This window comes from Stigmatopora argus, chromosome 14 (assembly GCF_051989625.1).
Source record: "Stigmatopora argus isolate UIUO_Sarg chromosome 14, RoL_Sarg_1.0, whole genome shotgun sequence".
In the NCBI taxonomy this organism is placed as follows: Eukaryota; Metazoa; Chordata; class Actinopteri; order Syngnathiformes; family Syngnathidae; genus Stigmatopora; species Stigmatopora argus.
This window is the reverse complement of record NC_135400.1, coordinates 8,509,564-8,527,034: the sequence shown is the minus strand read 5'-3', so window position 1 is coordinate 8,527,034 and position 17,471 is coordinate 8,509,564. Positions and strand designations below refer to the sequence as shown.

Here is a 17,471-nt window from a genome sequence, read left to right as displayed (position 1 = left end):
CATTTGAGTGGTTGAGCTGATTTCTGAGACAAAGTGATTATTGGTGGCTCTCCTTTGAAATGCACTAGGCAGCTTGATGTGGAATGGACTGGACGACAGTGGAGTAAATGAGACACAGTTCTCTATGTATGTAAAAACAACGGGACACACATTAGACACCACTCCCTCATTTTTGTTCGAGTCTACTCATTCTGTAGACCTCCATACATACAAACACAAAGCAAGGCTGCAGTCTCAAATCAGAGGTAACCGGGTTTGGCTAAACTCCAGATGGCAAGACTGTTGGACATGACTTCTCTCAGGTCAAAGAGTATCTGATGACCTTTCAATAGTTGAATCCTTTTTTTTGACCACGACTGAACCGATTGTTGCCTTATCCATTATTTCCTGACAAGCCGCCATTTTTGAATGGGCGCCAGATACTGTTTGATGCCTGGTTCAGTGTTTCGAAGGATTTGAGGGTTCAGCGCAATGCGGCTCAGTTACCTGCCACAGGCTTGCGCAGTACCCAGATCTCTTCGTTGGAGCCTCCGTGAGGCCCACAGGACGTGGTGGGGGAGCTGTGAGGACTTGCCTCTGAGCCACGACAACCTTTAACAAAGGATACCACCGTTAGCTGCTAACTTGGCCGGAATTAGCCCGAAGAGAATTGCTCCAATTGTGGCTATTATAAGAAGTCTTTTAGGTTTTAACTGTCCGATGACTGTAAAAGTATTGAACTAAATTTTGAAAATGGTCCGCTTCTGAGGTGAAGGTCCAGAAGGCCATGCTGACTATGTATTTTGAAATATATCAGCTTGGTTGTTGTATCATTATCCATCCATCTTCTTGCGTCAATTTTGGGGTAACATTTTCACTTATCACCTTTTGAGTTTTAGTGAACGTGCAGTTTTGTTGTCTGTTTTATGTTAATGTGTGGATTGGGTGCCCAAAAGGCAAATACATAGTATATTAATTATTTCTAGTCTATTAAAGGCTCAATTCAATTATTAATTTTTTTGATTGAAAACAAAAAAGGTTGTTTTTTTCATTTGCCATCAAAGCAAGTTCAATTTATTGTGTCAAATTAGAGTGTTGTTGCAATGTAGATAATAGAATGCATTGCTCAAAAACAACCAGCAGCATGCTATATTTTGTTTCAATAAAAGTAGAAAAATAGAACGATTTTGGTGTTATGATGATCATTACTATTTAGGAAACAGACGCATATACTATTTAGCAATCTAAACTTCAAACAAAATAAACCCCTTTCTGTAAATTTGGGCCAATTGGAAAAATGATTATTTCATTCGCATGATGATCATTAATAAAAGTTATAAAAGTGAAAAGTATAAACTTTTGTTCAAGCAGAGTATTTAACGCTGACTATGTTATTGAACTACTACAAATGTATTATTTAGTTCATGTTTTACAACAAAAACAGAACTAATATTCTTTTCCTTGCGAACTAAATCAAAACCAAGCAGAACAAGGTCCTTTCTATCTCTGAATCCATTGACTATGAATCCGCTTCCATCGAAATATATTGAAAAAGTGACTCTCATACACATTCTTACACACGCTTTCACACACAGAAAAATTTACAGAATATAGATATATGAAAACATGTATAAAACCATTGTACATAAAAATTCATAACATGATTTTTCTTGTGTATATACACATGCCATAATGTATACATACACATACATATATAATGCAGCCACCGATTTGTGATTATATATGTAGACTTTTTCAGAATGAAGCTCCTGTAAGTGCATTTGGAGAGTGTCATAAACCATTATAACCATCTAAAGAGCTTATAAATGGTTTAAATGTGTGACCAACAGTGCTCCAGAGAAACACAAGTTGCACAAGTTCTTTTTGCTCAAGGAAATGACACAGCTCCTTCTTAAAGTGATTTCCCACCCCGCAAGTAAACAACAACAACTAACAAAGGACCTCAATGATTTATACTGATTTAAGCATTGAAAATGCAAGCACTTTTTTGGAGTGGGGTAGGAAAGTTAGAATTAGTCTGTATACATGGCTGTGCATACTGGAGAAACCAAAACTATGCTCTCCTAAAGCATAAAAGCCCTTTAAACAGTGAACATCTTACTCACAAAACCATTTATTTGCCATTTGTGGACCCTATTTTCATTCTTACATAATGCTTGACATTTTCACAAAGTTCTCACTTCCAAATATCTTTGTGTACAGGCAACGCCAGTTTGCTTGCTTAATTATACATGTATATTTTAAAAAGGTCAATACTATACAGTAAGCAACCCGGCGGATGAGTGGTTAGCGCGTCGGCCTCACTGTGGGGGGACCTGGCTTAAAATCCAGGTCGGTCAACCTGTGTGGAGTTTGCATGTTCTCCCTGGGCCTGTGTGGGTTTTCTACGGGTACTCCGGTTTCCTCCCACATTCCAAAGACATGCATGGTAGGCTGATTGGACACTAAATTGCCCTTAGGTATGAATGTGAGAGTGAATGGTTGTTTGTCTCCTTGTGCCCTGCGATTGGCTGGCCTCCAATTCTATTCAGCTGGGCTAGGCTCCAGCACCCCCCACGACCCTAGTGAGGATAAAGCGGTTCAAAAAATGGGATGAGATGAGACTATACAGTAAACCAGTAGTTCAAAAGGTGTGTGAGCATGTGTGTATGTGCTTGTAGTGTCCTAGTGGTTGGTGAAACTCAAAATACCAATATTTAAAATAACCATCAATAAATAAATGAATTAAATAAACCATAGACACGGGCAAATAAGAAAACAAATACAAAAAGTAGCTTGTGTAAAACATGGAAATTATGTGTTGGTACTGATTTAACTACCATATTTTCACGACTATAAGGCGCACCGCATTATAAGGCGCACCCTCAATGAATGACACTTTTTTTTTCCATATATAAAGCACACTGGATTATAAGGCGCCCTGTCTATTTTGGAGAACATTTAAGACTTTTAAGTGCGCCTTATAGTCGTGAAAATACGGTAATTGGTTACCGTGGATAACGATGGGCGTCCAATCCATTGGACAATGACTTAAGATAGCACTGATTCATTCATTTTTAAATAACACTAAAACGTGATGCATTTTTATTCTGAAAATTTGGGTGAAATTTTATTGTAGTCCTTTGTGTACACCATTTCCTGCAATGATGATGCTATGATGCTGAATTTTTATTTCGTTACATGAAGACCAGGGAAATAGTGTATGTATTAGTCTTGTCAAGAAATGATGTAGGCCTCAGTAATGGAAAATGAAAACAGCATTAACAGAAATACCAAAGCAAGTCAGTATGAATAACATATAAACTTACATAAATAATGAACCATAAGAGAAAACTTTAAAGGATGCTTTCTGAGAGATTATAGCCAATTACAGTCTTCCAGAGCCAGTTATCATTAGTGTTGGAGCCAATAAAATATAAATGAAGAGACAAGTAGAAATCATCCCTTGAAGTTTTAATAATAAGAATTATAGTAATAATAGTGAAAAGGGGGTGTGTACCTGGGGCAGTGGGGGTGTCTCCCTGTGGGGTTGTCACGGGCGACCTGTTATAGCCAAAGGAAGTGAAAAGTGGAAGCAGTGGCTGATGGGAATGTGGTGGAGGAGGAGGCGGTGGAGGCAGGATATGGATCTGATGGAACGTGGTGTCGTTGCCGTTGACTACCACGTTGGCAGGGGCAACCGTCGCCGGGGCAACCAGCGGTATCTTTTGAAACTGTTGAGTGCAAATGACTGTGCTGGCCAAACCTAGATACACGCACCGTGACGACACACACACACACACACACGCACGCACACACACAACCAGCCAACAGTGAACCACAGCCACAAAACAAAAGACAAAAAAAGAGACATAAGAAACATAAGAAAAAGGGGGAAAAGAACAAATTATAACCAAGGAAGGCTAAAGTTGACTAAAATAATGAGGAAGGATGTCATGAAGCCACATGATGTTCGAGAAGTGGGGGGAACAAAGAAAGTAGTGAAATGGATAGAAAATGGTTCATCCAAAACAATCTGGATTTTAAATTGTTCTTTGGCACATCTATGAGTCATTTGGCCTAACTAAGCCAAACTGACAATGTGGCCGGTAAGGCTTTTCTGACCCACCACACTATGTTCTTTTGTGTGAAATTAGCTGAGAATATGCAGGACTTTCAGATTATTACCCTGTCTGGTACAAAGCGTGCCTTAAATTTCCATCTAGTAGTTATGACTCCACTGCAATGAGGAAGCTGCACCACTTAGTTTCTGGTTATAAGACAGCGCTTAACAGAGGTGAAAATGCAAAATCCTTCCCTATTGTTACACGTTTACATGTTTGGAGGCCCGAAAACACAAAACTTCGAAAACTCCTTTCAAAGTGTTACTTTTCACAGTGCTCCACCCAGTCGTCACCATCATAACAGTTGACAACGCAAAAGCGAGTTTGGAATGACATCTGACTCTGAAACAGTAGGTGGCAATGATGCTCCAAAATACTTTTGCTAGCGAAAGGGATGAAGCTAGTGATGATGTCGGTACTCTTGCCAAGTCAATGAAAACAACATGTCTTCAGTAGTATCCTTCTACATGGCTTAACTGCATTTCAACGCATAACAACAGCAAAATCAAGAATTTAAGACGCTCAACACGGTCAGTTAATTAGAGCAGATAAGAACTATTGGTGCACCCAAGAATTTTTGGTGCACCGTAGGCAAGGCAGGAAGAAAGACAAGTGTAGATGAGATCTAGGAGGACCAAATAGTCGCTCTGAGCAACACATCATCTTGTATATATCTGTATGTCTCTCTCTACTACTGCTACTACTACAACTGCTGCTACTACAACTGCTGCTACTACATCTCCTACTACTACTACTACATCTCCTACTATTACTACTACATCTCCTACTACTACTACATCTCCTACTACTACTACATCTCCTACTACAACTACATCTCCTACTACTATCACTGCTACTACTACTACTATCACTGCTACTACTACTACTACAACTACCATAACTACTACTACTACCATAACTAGAGTAAGCCATTTCCAACCAAAACAAAAAATATTTATATATTTATCTTTAGGGTGAAAGCATCTGCCAAAATGTGATTTTCTACTATGTAAATGTGAAGCTTTACAAGATGAAGATAAAAGACCATCGAAGTGCACTCTGTTTACAGATTGCCATTTATTCACATGGAAGTTTTCATCTGGGGAGCAAATATTAAAACCATTCATTTGTGATTTGCTATTGCCAACACTAATCCAACAACGTAAACTGATTGATTGGCAGTCACTCAAACAAAATGAGAGAAAATGACCTTCCATTGTTATTGTTTAACTTGAACTAATTTCCAATAGTATCATTTTGCAATAACTAATTGGGTTTGACTCCCTAGGATGAAAACTAAGACACTGCACATTCTACTAGATGATTCCTAACACCTGTTTAGGAATGTGTGGAGACAGAAGGAAAAATAAATACAAAATGGATAAAAATATGAGCAAATGCGCAAGACTTCTTTTAAAACAGTGACACTCCTTTAGCAAATGTTTTCATCACAATTACTGAACAAGATTCTGTCGTGTGAAGTGATCAGTACACAAGAAGGTACCAAAAGGTGTGGATGATGATGATGAGGGGCAACACTAAGACATCACAGACAAAGTATGAGACATCCAAAATCCAGAAGACCGCCACACATCCATATGGACTGAGACAAGTTAAGACTAAACTGGACAAACAGAACTACCATTTTGACAGATAAACATCAATACTACACATTTAAAAAACTGACACCAGCTTGTGTCTGTGCAGTGAAATGATGGGATGGATCTAAGCAAGAATGTGCAACTGTATGTCTCACCTGGTCAACCTACCTCTTATATAATTAAGTGAAATTTATACATGAAACTTTAGCAGATTCATCCCTGGGTGTAGGCTATAAAGCTGCATTAAATAATCTTGTCTTAATATCCAATTTTTTAAATGTTTCTTTATATATGTACATTTCAAGAGATGTGATAAGGCATGGAAGAACCCCCATTTGAACTCTTCAACTCTGCAAACATAATCAGAATAATAACTCCGCAAACATCTGGCAGTAAAAACATTGCAGAAAACAATATGAGATCCTGAAAATCAAATCAATAATAAATATGACTTACCATAACTAGCCAAGGTTGACTGCAGATAAGTCGTAGCATTTCTGTGCGTAGTTTTCAACACACCTCATGTGGCATATTTAAATCCTTTTTAATGATTAGTGCTTTCACTCTATTTATAAAAGTAATACTTTCACTTGACAGTGTTGGCAGATGTTTGCTACGAAATGGATTTACATCCCCATTTACAACATTTAATTCTATGTTGTTGTGTCTTACACTGCTATTTTTCTGGCTTCAGATGACACTTGACAGTTCAGTTTAGAAAGCTGAATTTTTCTAACACCTTCGAAGGCATTCATTGAACTAATTGGTTACCAGTGATGGTGCTATATGTTCAATCCACGGAAATATGGGCATTCACAACTCGTCCTACACATCTATTATTGTCAATTGTAGTTTGTAATGATAGTTTATAATCATCTATATTTATAATAATGCTAGAACTGTAAAGTCAACATCATTTTGAATCAGCCCACGTTAGCAATTTTTCCTTTTCTTTCAATTTTTGAAATTGGAGTGAGAGAAGTGTCAGTAATCAACAGTGAATGAAATGAGCAAGCTCTTTTGCAGTACTTTTTGTTTCTCAGCTGTGATATATTTTCTCCCTCTGGTAAGTACAACCAGCTGTTTTGGCATCATGATGGATGTGTGTGTGTGAGGGAGATGTCAAATCGTCATTTGTTTGCATTTACTTGATCATGTTTGAAGTTAAACCTCGTCCTTGGTTTCACTCCTCCTGTTACCTTTGGTCATAACAAAATTTCAACACACACAACCACACACAACCCCACAAGCTCACACCTGTTCTTTTGCTGATGACCTCCACCATTGTAGAAGGGAAGTAGCCCACTCTATCATTTCCTGTTCGGTTGTCATGGATACAGCCCTTCCAGCGTCCATCGGGGTGCTGTTCTAGTACCTGCCAGATCATTTTTTACAGACAATTTACATATTCTTTGCGTTTTTCATTTATTGTATAAGTATGTTAGTTATTTCCAATGTAGCAGATTTGGAATTCTTCACTTATTGGCTGCCATAGAGCGGGATAAACATCTCATGCATTTGAAATTGGAGGGCTGACATCATAGGAACGAATTCTTATTTGATGCCAACCTTCTAAGTTCAAATGGATTTGATGTGTAATATTGACAACTCTTCAATTGTACAAAAAGGAGTGAGGAAGTGGAAAAAAAGGAAAGCATGTATGTTTGTGTGTGGGCACTGTACCGTAATGACATCTCCTGCTTTGATGTTAAGGCTGGTTAAATCATAATTGTTGCAATAATCTTTCAACGCCCGAACCTGAAGAGCAGCTGATGCATCTGTTGAACAGAAAAAAAACATATTTTATATTCTTTAATAATACCTCCATTATTAGTATATTGACATTATATTCTTTTTGAAACCACGTAGCTTTTGTTGCTTTCAGAAAAAAAAAAAAGCTAAAGTCCATTCATCTTACCCCGGAGTAGCTGTTTGATCTCTCTGCTTGCTTGGGTCGCAGTGAACTGATACACGATGTCCAGCGCTGTCTGGCTGTAAGTGTTACGCACTGTAGCGTTTATACCGCTCTAGGCACAGAACGGAAAATAAAACAATGAAAACAATTGCCACTTAGTGGTATTTGAAACACAATTTTAATTTTACTGCATCACTTAATTACACTTCTACAGGAGAAAAACACAAGCGGCTATTCAAAACCATAACACGCCTTGACTCACTGGGCTGTGATCTTAACTCTGATGACTAAACAACATAGGTAAAGACCAGATAGCAAAATCACACTTGATTCAGATGAGCAAAGATGATTACAGTCTCAAAAAACTCAGTAAAAAGTCAAATGATTAGCATTCTCCTTATGATTGAAGTCTGTTTTGATTCACTTTTAACACAACAGCCCAACTTGGTTGGAATTGAGGTTGTAAATCGCTTTCTCTACGATGGTCATTTCGGCAAAAGGGAAAACCATAGTTATAACCGGATTCCGTGGAATCTATCATGTGAAAATGATGTTGTGAGCCACTGCTTGATCAAAGGTAGCTGAAAAATCTAACATTTCAAACAGGATCCTAATGAAGATAAGCGCTCCAGGCTCCGATAAAAGTTCTAAGAGTTCAATTAAGTTCCTCTTACTTCCAGCAGGAGTCTCACTGCATCTGTCTTGCCGCAAAGGGCCGCCTCATGCAGGGCAGTACCCGCTTTAGTCTGTCGGTTGATGTCTATTCCCGACTGGATCAACAGTCTGCCCACGGAGAAGAGATTGAGCCCATCAGGAGTGGGAAGAGCAAGGAAAAACATGCGGATATGACGATTAGAGAGTGACAGGCATCACAAATGCAGACCGATGAACAATACCGAGCAACCTTTGGGTGAATAGCACAGAATAAAAGACCAAAACCAAAAAAGAATACGTTATAATCTGCTAGCATTTCCTGTATTATGATGCTTGTTTAAACAGAACATTTAAAAGGATCAACTTTGCTACCTGCTCAGCATTTTGTATGGTATTTTATTATATTCTTGTTATGACCACTGCTCAGCTAAGCAGTTGATGAGAAGTTCTAAATTGAAGTTGTATATTAAACAACCAAAAACATACATAACAATTTATAAAAGGTTTACTGATTATGTGAGACTGACAATTACTTAAAATGCTACTGCAGCCACAATTATGTTGAAATATCTATATTGAAATACTAGCTGGAACTCATTCATTGCTATTCTTTTAGATCACAAATGTCAAAGTGGCGGCCCGGGGGCCAAATCAAGTTGACGTTAAAACGGCCCGCGAACCAACCTCAGTCTGACACCCCTGTTTTAGATGAAGTATTTGTGGTTCATGCATTTGGCATGACCTCTATTTTTCCCCTTGTAGCAGTTTTGTATATTGATTTTTAATCATTATATGCGCTTTTCTTACTACATAGTGAATTATGCAGTACTGTGTTGCGTCATTGTGTCCATCCCTCGTTAGCAATAAATTGATTATCATATTTTTAAGTCGCATCAGCCAACAGATACACAATAAGAGGGGGTGAAATGGCAAATTGCACTGGAGTGTATTCACATTTTTGGGAGGACTATTTTTTATTTTATAGGAAACCAAAAACAAACATTAAACAATGTTAAATTAACAAAAGTAAACTGGAGAAAGAAAAGTATTGGGCTGTTGGTGGTCAGAGACAGAGGAAAAAAAACACATGTAGGACTTAAGTACTAGTCGTGTGCGTGTATTTGTGTGCGTACCTGATAATGTCAATGTGTCCATTTTTGGCAGCTAAGTGTAGAGGAGATGTCCCATTGGGATCAGTGGTATCTCCTTTCTTGGGTTCCAGTAGAGCAGCACACATGTTACTTGACAGCAATAATTGGACAACCTGCACACACAGGATACACATGCATGCATGCCCACACAATGAAGTTAAACAACAGGTTTCCTGAATACATTTGATTTTCTCCAGCTGCTATTCATTGACAGAGATGCTTAAAAAAAGAAAAATAGATCCATACCCCAACTCTGCCGAACTCACAGGCAAGGTCGAGGGGTGTTTTGCCTGCGTTATCCACAATGCATGGGTTGGACTGGTGCTGGAGCAGCATTTCAGACTGGAAACAATACATATTTATAATATAGTATGAATAGTGCACACACCAACGTTAAAAAAAGACTTGAGTAGATGAAAATTTGATAGTTTGATATTTATATTCGATTTTTTTTTCTACAAAAAAAGACTTGCTTACAACCTTCGATTCAAGATAAAACATTTCCCTTCTATAACTGTATTATGACCAGAAAAAGTAAACAATTGGGAAAACATTGTGGTGCAATCTTTTACGATAAGCATCATTGGAGAGGTATAATTCTTTTTAGAAAAGCTTAAAACTGATGTATAAATGTAATTTAATGTAAACAATAATTTATAATTACCCATCTATTTCTTAATTAACCATTCATTCATTTTCCATGCCGCTTGTGCTTATGAGGGTTGTGGGGGATTTGGAGCCTATTCCAGCTCACTACAGTCAGTTTAATGTCATGTCATTTTTAAAGTTATTTTGTTTATTTTGACTGCATGCTTACAAATCATAGATTACATGTCATTCACAGCTCACACGTGGTGAGGCGCTATAAAGCATAACAATTTAACTGTACAAATTAAACAGTTACTTCCGAAACAGCTAAATTTTCTCACGAGTATCTAATTTTTTTTAAGCTGTCCTTCGAAAATAACCCACATGTCCAATCTATTTGGACTGAGAGGGACAAATGAACATTCACCATTTTGAACATGCAACTCACCACATCATAATGTCCATGCTGCGCTGCGTGGTGTAGAGGAATCTGTCCTTCATCTGATTGGATATTAACAGATGATCCAGATTTTAGGAGCATCTTCATGGGCTCGGCCTTCCCTTGCCAGGCTGCATAGTGCAGTGGTCGCATGCCTGTCCACACACAAAAAATGGTCATGCTAAAGTAATCATGCAGGGATGGAAAGTATATCAACATACATAACTGCTAAGCATTGCCATGGGGGGAAAAAAGTAGATCCCGGGAGGTTGACTCCGTGAAAAGTAACTCTTGAGCAAAGAACATTTGAGCATGCTTGCCAAACAGTAACTGTGTATCTCTGTGTTTTGATGGATATAGTGTTTTCATCTTACCTTTTTGGTCTCTGATGTCAACAGCTGCTTGGGACTCCAGCAACAAAGTGATGAGCTCCAGATTCCCGTTGAGGGCAGCATGATGCAGAGGGGAAAATCTAGAGGACACACGCAAGCATACACAGCAGCTTCAGCATTAGGTGGGTTATTTGCAACTTTTTGTGTCATGGATCCTTCATAAGTCTAAAGACAGTGTAAAAATTGCCCAATCATTTGATCATTTGTTTAGACAGAAATAGATACAGGGACAACACTGTAATATACCTTGTGCTGGGCGATAAGGGCTAAAATTGAATCTCCAATTTTTTCACCAAAAATTTGATTGATAATTGTTTTAATAGTTATTTAAGGAGACAAGTCCAACAAAGACAGAGAATGCACAAAACAAGTTTAACTCCCTTAATAGGGCACATGTTGACCTCATTGCCTGCCATTAACAATATTCACACTCAGTCCCTGTAGTTTAAGATGAATTGAACATTTTTAAGCACTGAAAGCCTTCACAAATTGAACGGATTGGATTTCAATTGCGGTCGGAGCCAATCAGTTAATTATTTTATTATTTCTGCATTCAAGTACACAAGTAGAACAACTATATTATCCTGCATCTCAAAATTTTGAACAAACCCCAATTACAATTTACATTGCTTTGACTTTATAACTAACCCTGTAATCAAAATTCAAAAATCAATCAAGGTATCATTTTCACCACAGCGATGACATCTAAATAACATGAAAACAAAGAACATGCTAACTCCATAATTATATATCAGGTTCCCTAATGCTGAGACCATATCAAATGTTATTGACGTGCTGAGAATTGTTCAGTTGGCACTAATTGTGTTGTATGCATGAATACTATCCATTTGGCTGTGAAAATTCAGTGAATATCAAAGCACTACATCGGCATCTAATGACCTTCCATGCACCCTCCATTCAACTGCTGAAAGTGTGACGGCCCACTGAACAGTGAGCAAAAAAGCATGTGCCTTAACCCAACCTACCCTCAGTTTCCCCAACAGGGTTGAGCAGGGATAAATTACACAATGCTTTGGTAAATTACACAACATGATGTTTGTGCAATTGTCTTTTATCCTCTCAGTAGTCATATGAGGGAAAGAGGAAGTCAGGTAATAAAGCATTTCGTGCAATATTTATACCCTTCTTTCATGATATTCATCTCCTTCTCCCATTCCTTCATTCTTTTAGCCCTTATTGGGGTTGTGACTATTTTGAGTAATCAAAAACTACACATATAAACTAAAAATGTAACTGTAATATCAAAAAATGCCAAAACTATACTTCAATCAAAAAATGCAGAAATGCCCAAATCACTGCTATCTTTACCTCATCCCAGCCCACAATCTGCTCAAATGCAACCTCCCCAATGGAAATATACGGACAGCTGTATAGAGGCAATAAAATCATGATAGTAGAGCATTAGCCCTCGCGGTCACGCAGACATTGCACATTAAATGGCAGTTTGAAGTTTAGTTGAGTGGGATTTAGGCTTATCCTCTAACCACAGAGACAAAACTACTCTAACAATAAAGCTTTTACATGACTGTCCCCAGAGGAAATCTAGGGAGGAGGGGAAGAAAGAGTTGATATTAGAATGAGTCCTGACAAGCAAGAGTGGCAACAAGAGCAATTATAAGAGATGTGTATGTTTGTGGGTGGGGGAGGGAAATATTAACATATGGGGAGAAGAAAATGAGGGAACTCACCCATCTGTATCCTGGAAGTTGACATTCACTTTCTTTGCTGACCCAAGTAACTCTGGAAAACATCACAAAAATCAATTACTCTTTGTAGCATTTAATGCATGTAAATTGACGATATTAATGTTTTTTTTTTTTACCATAAGTGTACTTCAAGACAAGTTCAAAAAGTTATAATGCTTTATTTCAAGGGATTCTCTTTTGGAAGCTAAATGTCACATTCTCAGTGTAAAAAAGTAATAAACGTTCTCATTATACATGCACCTTAAAGATCTTACACAGATATAATACAATTTATTCCGTTTTGCTAACTGCCATTGATAGCGATAGACGTTGAATCTATTTGAACTGGGGGGCTGACAGCGAATGACAGAATGCTTGCAGCCCTTCCAGTTCAAACTCATCTAAATTCACAGCAGAACGGTGAAAGCCACATGATAGGATTGGATTGGATGTTTCATATTATTGCCAAGCACTTGTCAGTTTGAGTATTCTTAACTCATTTTTTCAAGTTAATATTGTGAACTTGATTGAATGGGTAAATGAACTTTTATGAACTTTTGTGGGCCATACTTCAATTTCTTAGTCATAAGTCTCTGTTATTTCCTCGGGTATGACTTCCCAAGATGATAATATCAAAAAACCTGTGGGTCATTTCCCCACTGCCAAACTGGCACTGGTGATGATCTACAAACTGACCTATATTTTTATAATGCTCTTTGGCCCAATAAACTTAACCCAACATTTAAATAACACTACACTTGAGTTGTGTGTGCACTGCTACTGACAGAGTCGCATTATGACTGTTAATTCATCTGCATTTGCCTTTAATCTTGCATCTTTCATTCATTTTACATGTGCGCACACACGGCGAGCTGTGCAGTCCATGTTGCCCACACAGAAGTCAAGCTAATAAACAACCGCAACATAAACTGCACTGCGGTTATTTTACTTTGGGGACTATTAATGGCAACATCCACGCAATAATGTATTAACAAATAAAAATGCATCTAGCAATTGTTAAGCAACCCAGCACCTACAACCCTTTCATCTGGAAGGGCATGGTAACTAGCTATGAGCCCTGTGAGAGAAAATCTGATTAGACAACCAGTGTATCACTGGAAACAGGAAAACATCTGTTGACAAGAACATCATTTCGATTAGGGGATTTAGGGTAACTATTGAATTAGAAAGCATTTTATAATATATTAACTCATAGAGGCGGCCCGGTGGTGGAGTGGTTAGCACATCGGTCCCGAAGTTCTGAGATCGAGGGTTTGATCCCAGGTCCGGACTTTCCTGTGGGAGTTTGCGTGTTCTCCCTGAGCTTGCGTGGATTTTCTCTGGGTACTGCGGTTTCCTCCCACATCCCAAAAACATATTTGGCTGGGATGTGGGAGGACCTCATGAGGATAAGTGGTAGAGAAATGAATCAAGGGATAACTCATTGGCTGCCATTGACGATGATAACCGTTGAATCGATTTTAACGGAAAGAGTTGGTAGCGAATGAACGAGTGGTCATCCCTTCCGTTTCAAATGGATTGGATTTCTCCTGGTGTAAAACTAATTTCAACAGGCCCATCAGCTTCAATGGCACAGAAAGAGTTCAACCGGATTCCTTAAGCCATAAAGATCTGTTATACATAAATGTGAGTCGACAACAGAACTAGATCGGACAATGATGCTAAGTGTGTGAATACTATTATCATAAGAGTCTGTCCCAACTATATGAGATACATTTAATCAAGGTAACATATGTCCATTGTCTGTAGAAATAATACAATATACCTCAACATGAGGATAATGTAGAAGTTAATACAAAATATTGTAAACTACAAGATAGAAAGACTTATTTTCCACAATTGCAAAAAAGCTCAATTCAACATTTTAGCACAGTATTACTTTCCAATTTGTTCAAGTGGTGTGCAGCACTATTTTCCGATTTGTTCAAAGGTTACACACTCATTCTAATAACTCTACACACTTTTCATAGCTGCTTGAAAACTACAACCCCTTACTTCATCCTTTCCCTCCAAGTTTCAGCCCTTGTCCTCTCTCTCTCTGGCAAGGAGAATGGAAAATAGTGTGCTGCACTCTGGAAAGCCAAAAGTAGACCTGTTGTGTTAGCTATAATCAGTCTGATTCCCCTCCTCCGACTATTCCTTCATCATTACGCCACCTTTATTTTCCCTTTTCCCCCTCAAAGTTTGCAAACTTGAAAGTTAATTTCATTTAATTTCACAGAGGCCATATGCATACACACCCTAGCACCATTCATTCGTTAATCTGCTATCAATACAGTAATGGTGGGAGTGAAATCCACCTCCCCACCTGTTTTTGTATCAGGTAATATTTGCTTTTCCATGCACTGCTCCCCGTCCAAGTCTGCCCCCATAAAAGGACTGGACTGCCCTACATGACTCATGTCATCAAACAAGGGAAGAGGCTGCGTACAAAACATCATATAACGACAGTGTCGGACACAGTGAGTCCTTGGCCAATATCATCTGAGCATGATATACACAAACTCCAATAAGATACACAATGTTCTGTTCACACACAAGCACAGGCATCTCCATAATTTTAAATCATAATAGGTCATTGAGTTGTTTATGAAGATGTTTGAACATTATTTCATTTATAGGCTTAAGATTCACTTTATTTGATACATGCGGAATCTGATGAGATCAACTTCATACTTTTTAGTGACAACTGATTGCAAACACAATTCATCAGCATAGTATAATGACATTTCAATATGAAGTTATATTTCATTACATCCACATTGAACTAAATTACACCCACATAGAAGAGTTTTTAAAATGGGTGCAATTGTGTTATGATGTACATATAACACTTTAAAGACCAGATTTAGATCGACCAGGATGCATGCAAAAGCAGGGCTAAAAGAATAATTTTCAAATGGTTGCTAGATGAAAAAAGTCAGAGAGTCGGTGTCCCGCTAAATATAGTAGTGAGACCAGCCCGATATGGTGTTGAGTAGGGATTTTGGGATCAGTTTCAATCCAAGTTCAAGTGAAACCAGGTCAAGCTACCAAGCAGGAGAAAAAATATATTTACAGCACTTGTATATTTAGCATTATCTTATGACCTGCGTATGTCTGCCTGATACATCTTAATCAATTTTATGAAGCATTTCTTTTGTGTGGTGATTAAAAAAGAATAATAATTTTTCAAGTTTGTTGTTTTGTTGCCCAAAAAGATGTTAAGAAACCAGTTAAACAGAACATTATTCTTTGATGAATAGCTTCTTTCTTTGTGAAGACACTTACACTTATACTTGGAAACTAACAGTCTGAAAATATCTTAAATTTTGGGTGAAAAACAAATATATTAAAGTCATACTGCCCAGCCCAACATTGCTATGTCGATTGAACAAGCATCAATCTAAACGCACGTTTCGAAATGCAAGGTACACCCTTGACTGGTCGCCAGTTTATCACAGTCCGCACTAAATATGCAAAATTTACCTGCAGTAGAACTCAAGGAAAATACAGATTTCCTGATGTTGCAGCCGAACTCTGGTCTCAGCTCTACAATCTCACATAAGCATTAACACACACACACACACACACACTCATGCACAGACGCACACAACTGCAGAGCCCAGGGTTGCTTAGTCGGGGGTTGCTAAGGCAACAAGCATCCTCTCTATCATCCTACACATACAAGTGTGTTTGCACTCAAACCGCAGACTCACAATCACGCACCCACATAACCACGCACACACCCCTATACTGCTGTGAACATAGTGATGATAGCGTGAGCGTGTTGGCATTTTTATTTCCATATGATCAGCCTTAATGATTTATCCGCTTCCTCTAGGGAAACCTTATTTGTCTGTAATGCTGTTATTTTGTTGGCCCCTGAAGCAGGAGCAACCAATCAGTGGTTATCGCTATATCCTTTCCTTTTCACCCATTTGGTTTGGTGTTTGTAAATGCAGTAATTGTGTACATTAAACAGAGCCTCTAAGGCACATGTGTCAAAGTGGCGGCCCGGGGGCCAAATCTGGCCCGCCGCATCATTTTGTGTGGCCCGGGAAAGTAAATCATGAGTGCCGACTTTCTGTTTTAGGCTCAAATTAAAATGAAGAGTATAGATGTATATTAAATTTCCTGATTTTCCCCCTTTTAAATCAATAATTGTAATTTTGTAATCAATTTCTTCTGTGTTTTAGTTCAAAAATGCAATTGTAATCACAGACAAAAAGATCAGCATTCCTATTTCAAATATCAGTAAAATGATTAAAATATAGATTTTCATACCAGATGGTCCAGTAAGCAAGAGCTGTGTTAGGCTAGTTAGCACTAAATTTCCTTGTCCAAAATGCTTACATACTCTTTATTTCCACTCAAACATTCAAGCTTCAAGCCTTTCGATCATTGTCATATTGCAGAAATCCAGAGTAAAGGCAATATATGAATTCATTCATTCATTCATTTTCTGAGCCGGGATGAACAAACAAATATTCATTCGCTGCCAGCCCTCTCAGTTTATATAATTTATGTATTAGTAACCCTACATACAGATACTAAGGCTAAAAACGATTGAACTTAAACCCCCTGCATACAAAACATTGTTGAACAAAGTGTAGTATGTAAAGACATATGCAGTGATAAATGCAATAGATAAATGCTGTCGGGTACTACACAAATTGTCAACCCATAAATCTTTATCGATCAGAGTGTTCCGGTGGAAGTCAGAGTTGCAGTCAGCCAAATTCATGCTATAAATAAACATATTGTAACTATGTACTCTGCTTCATACTCTCTGGCATGAGTATATGCCTGACATCTGCTTCTAAACCTCCAACAAGAGTGGAGGAGGGAATGCAAGTGAGAAACATACTCCCACATGCAGCCAAACATCTTTTGTCTCATTTCAACACCTGAAAAATCTC

The 17,471-nt window shown here is 38.1% G+C and overlaps 1 protein-coding gene and 2 long non-coding RNA genes across 10 annotated transcripts in view; 2 read left to right on the top strand and 1 right to left on the bottom strand.

The window, feature by feature from the left end:
- Nucleotides 1-17,471, top strand: part of LOC144088932 (uncharacterized) — a 270,343-nt gene that overhangs the window by 219,448 nt on the left and 33,424 nt on the right. The gene's annotated exons all lie outside the window — the stretch shown is intronic.
- Nucleotides 1-17,471, bottom strand: part of caskin1 (CASK interacting protein 1) — a 52,742-nt gene that overhangs the window by 17,824 nt on the left and 17,447 nt on the right. For 4 of the 7 annotated variants that reach the window (XM_077618019.1, XM_077618017.1, XM_077618018.1 and 1 more), the window contains exons 2-12: nucleotides 12,553-12,604; nucleotides 10,826-10,923; nucleotides 10,461-10,606; nucleotides 9,671-9,766; nucleotides 9,407-9,537; nucleotides 8,294-8,402; nucleotides 7,623-7,731; nucleotides 7,388-7,482; nucleotides 6,962-7,079; nucleotides 3,500-3,745; nucleotides 487-591 (exon numbers count right to left, since the gene is read on the bottom strand). In XM_077618019.1, the coding sequence (XP_077474145.1) occupies nucleotides 487-591; nucleotides 3,500-3,745; nucleotides 6,962-7,079; nucleotides 7,388-7,482; nucleotides 7,623-7,731; nucleotides 8,294-8,402; nucleotides 9,407-9,537; nucleotides 9,671-9,766; nucleotides 10,461-10,606; nucleotides 10,826-10,923; nucleotides 12,553-12,604 (1,305 nt within the window). The remainder of the gene's footprint in view (nucleotides 1-486; nucleotides 592-3,499; nucleotides 3,746-6,961; nucleotides 7,080-7,387; nucleotides 7,483-7,622; nucleotides 7,732-8,293; nucleotides 8,403-9,406; nucleotides 9,538-9,670; nucleotides 9,767-10,460; nucleotides 10,607-10,825; nucleotides 10,924-12,552; nucleotides 12,605-17,471) is intronic. The other 3 variants (XM_077618021.1, XM_077618022.1, XM_077618023.1) reach the window with 3 other exon arrangements.
- LOC144087907 (uncharacterized) overlaps nucleotides 1-17,471 on the top strand; it is a 44,132-nt gene that overhangs the window by 13,573 nt on the left and 13,088 nt on the right. Inside the window, exon 2 of the long non-coding RNA XR_013304785.1 lies at nucleotides 10,850-10,965. This is a non-coding gene — a long non-coding RNA (uncharacterized LOC144087907). The remainder of the gene's footprint in view (nucleotides 1-10,849; nucleotides 10,966-17,471) is intronic.